Raw genomic sequence first — 2,609 nt, forward strand, 5'->3', positions numbered from 1 at the left:
AAAAACCTTTGATAACCATCCAGCACATTTTTTATTCCGATAAGAATCTACTGATAAAAGGCAAAAAAACCTTAGTCGATTCCAGCTCGAATCAGTTTCGAATTCAACTGATTCTGCTTTCAAAAATGATGGCAACAACTGCAGTTTGTAATGGTAGTCCGGTTTCATTCTCGACTGATCGATTGAGAGCGTTTGCTGATAAGATTCACGATTTGACTTCTGTACGCACGAACTCTGGCCCAAAAATGGAAAATTTTCTTGGAGCTTGCTCACCGGCTGAAATANAGTNGGCAAAGTCAAATCCCTCGTCCTTCCTAGCAACTTTTTTTTGAAATTTTTTCGCTTGTAACGCCATTTTTCAGGGATTTCGGATTTTTTTCGAATTTTTTAGCTATGATATTGGGAAAATAGACAACTTTTTGAACATTTTAATGCAATAAAAATTTTTGGTCGGAGTCCTCCTTTAAACTGAAAAAAGCAAATTTCCGTGTCCCAACAATTTGCTTAAATAGAAGCCCACCCTATAAATGCACTTTGAGCTCAATTATCTAGGTTCCCATGCGAGATATCAATACGCTGTAAACAGATAAAATGTTTGTCATAATATCAGAAATATTTTATCAGTTGACAACTTTTTGCTATCGTTTACAGAAACTGAAATAATTGATCTCGAAGTGCATCTATGGAACGCTTCTATTAGAGGGAATAGGTTTAAAAATGTAGATCAAAAAAGATTTTCAAAAATATTATATTCTAAATTTTGATCTACCTTCCTGCCGCTTCAAATTTTTTCTGTTTTACTTGTTTTTATTGATTTCAACACTTCGAGAATTTGTTTTGTCTTTTTCAGTCCCTTACCGCCCTTTTTCAAAATTCTAATTCAAAAAAAAAATCTAAAATTCGCTTTAATCTCAGCTCAACCAAAAAAACTAACCCAAAAATGATGAGATTCATAGATGGATATGAAAAATTCGAGCGTAAAAGGGATATGGAGGTGAGTTTTGATTTTTAGAAACTTTTTTTCAGCAAAAAATTCTGTGAAAGATGGCTCCCAGGCTAAGAAATATGTCCCATTTTGGCTCAAGAACTGAAAAAAAACGTGTCATAAAACTTTAACCAAATTCATCTCGGTTACTGTAAGAGATATCAAAAAGTTGTCAACTGATAAAATGTTACTGATAACATGATAAACCTTTTATTAAAGTGCAAATTTGAGGCTTTTATCAGAGAAAAACATGCTATCATTTTTAATCGAATTTATCTCGGTTTCTGTAACAGATATCAGAAAATTGTCGACTGATAAAATATTTATCATATTATCACCAATATTTTATTAGCCAACTACTTTTTGATATCTCTTACATGAACCGAGATAATTGAGCTCAAAGTTTTAATTACAGTACTCTCTCCTGCTCACTCTCACCATTGAAATCATCGTCACAATCACTGGATACTACACAAATAAAACTGAGCAATCCATGGAAGTTGTCACTGAGCTATTTCACCTCTTCTGGATTCTGAATCTCATTGTCGCCGCGTTTTTCATAATTGTCTCCGATCCAATCGTTTTTGCCACGTATCGAGCTGGATTTCGAGTGGGTATTTTGAATTTTTCTGGAATTCGAAAAGTTAGAAATTCAGAAATTTAGAAATTCAGAAATTCAGAAATTCAGAAATTCAGTAACTCAGAAATTCAGAAATTCAAAAATTCAGAAATTCAGAAATTCAGAAGTTCAGAAGTTCAGAAGTTCAAAAATTCCAAAAATTCCAAAAATTCAGAAATTCCCAAAATTCAGAAAATCAGAAATTTGGAAATTCAGAAATTCAAAAATTCAGAAATTCAGAAATTCAGAAATTCAGAAATTCAGAAATTCAGAAATTCAGAAATTCAGAAATTCAGAAATTCAGAAATTCAGAAATTCAGAAATTCAGAAATTCAGAAATTCAGAAATTCAGAAATTCAGAAATTCAGAAATTCAGAAATTCAGAAATTCAGAAATTCAGAAATTCAGAAATTCAGAAATTCAGAAATTCAGAAATTCAGAAATTCAGAAATTCAGAAATTCAGAAATTCATAAATTCAAAAATCCAGAAATTCAGAAACTCAGAAATTCAGAAATTCTGAAATTCAAAAATCCAGAAATTCAGAAATTCAGAAAATCAGAAATTCTGAAATTCAGAAATTCAGAAATTCAGAAATTCAGAAATTCTGAATATCAGAAATTCAGAAATTCAGAAATTCAGAAATTCAGAAATTCAGAAGTTCAGAAGTTCAGAAATTCCAAAAATTCCAAAAATTCAGAAATTCCAAAAATTCAGAAAATCAGAAATTTGGAAAATCAGAAATTCAGAAATTCAGAATTTCAAAATTTCAGAAATTCAGAAATTCAGAAGTTCAGAAGTTCAGAAATTCCAAAAATTCCAAAAATTCAGAAATTCCAAAAATTCAGAAAATCAGAAATTTGGAAAATCAGAAATTCAGAAACTCAGAATTTCAAAATTTCAGAAATTCAGAAATTCAGAATTTCAAAATTTCAGAAATTCAGAAATTCAGGATTTCAGAATTTCAGAATTTCTGGTTTTCCGAATTTTTGGAATTCAAAATTTCC

General features: G+C 30.5%; 1 protein-coding gene across 1 annotated transcript in view; it reads left to right on the forward strand.

Annotated features, from left to right (window-relative positions):
- Nucleotides 1–940: 940 nt before the first annotated feature.
- The window catches only part of CBG23672, a gene marked incomplete at both ends in the record, with an annotated part of 3,262 nt that continues 1,593 nt past the window's right edge, over nucleotides 941–2,609 (forward strand). The window contains 2 exons of the mRNA XM_045240937.1: nucleotides 941–994; nucleotides 1,401–1,565. Of these exons, the coding sequence (XP_045091135.1) occupies nucleotides 941–994; nucleotides 1,401–1,565 (219 nt within the window). The remainder of the gene's footprint in view (nucleotides 995–1,400; nucleotides 1,566–2,609) is intronic.

The sequence above is a fragment of the Caenorhabditis briggsae genome (assembly GCF_000004555.2).
Source record: "Caenorhabditis briggsae AF16 supercontig from assembly CB4, cb25.NA_023, whole genome shotgun sequence".
In the NCBI taxonomy this organism is placed as follows: Eukaryota; Metazoa; Nematoda; class Chromadorea; order Rhabditida; family Rhabditidae; genus Caenorhabditis; species Caenorhabditis briggsae.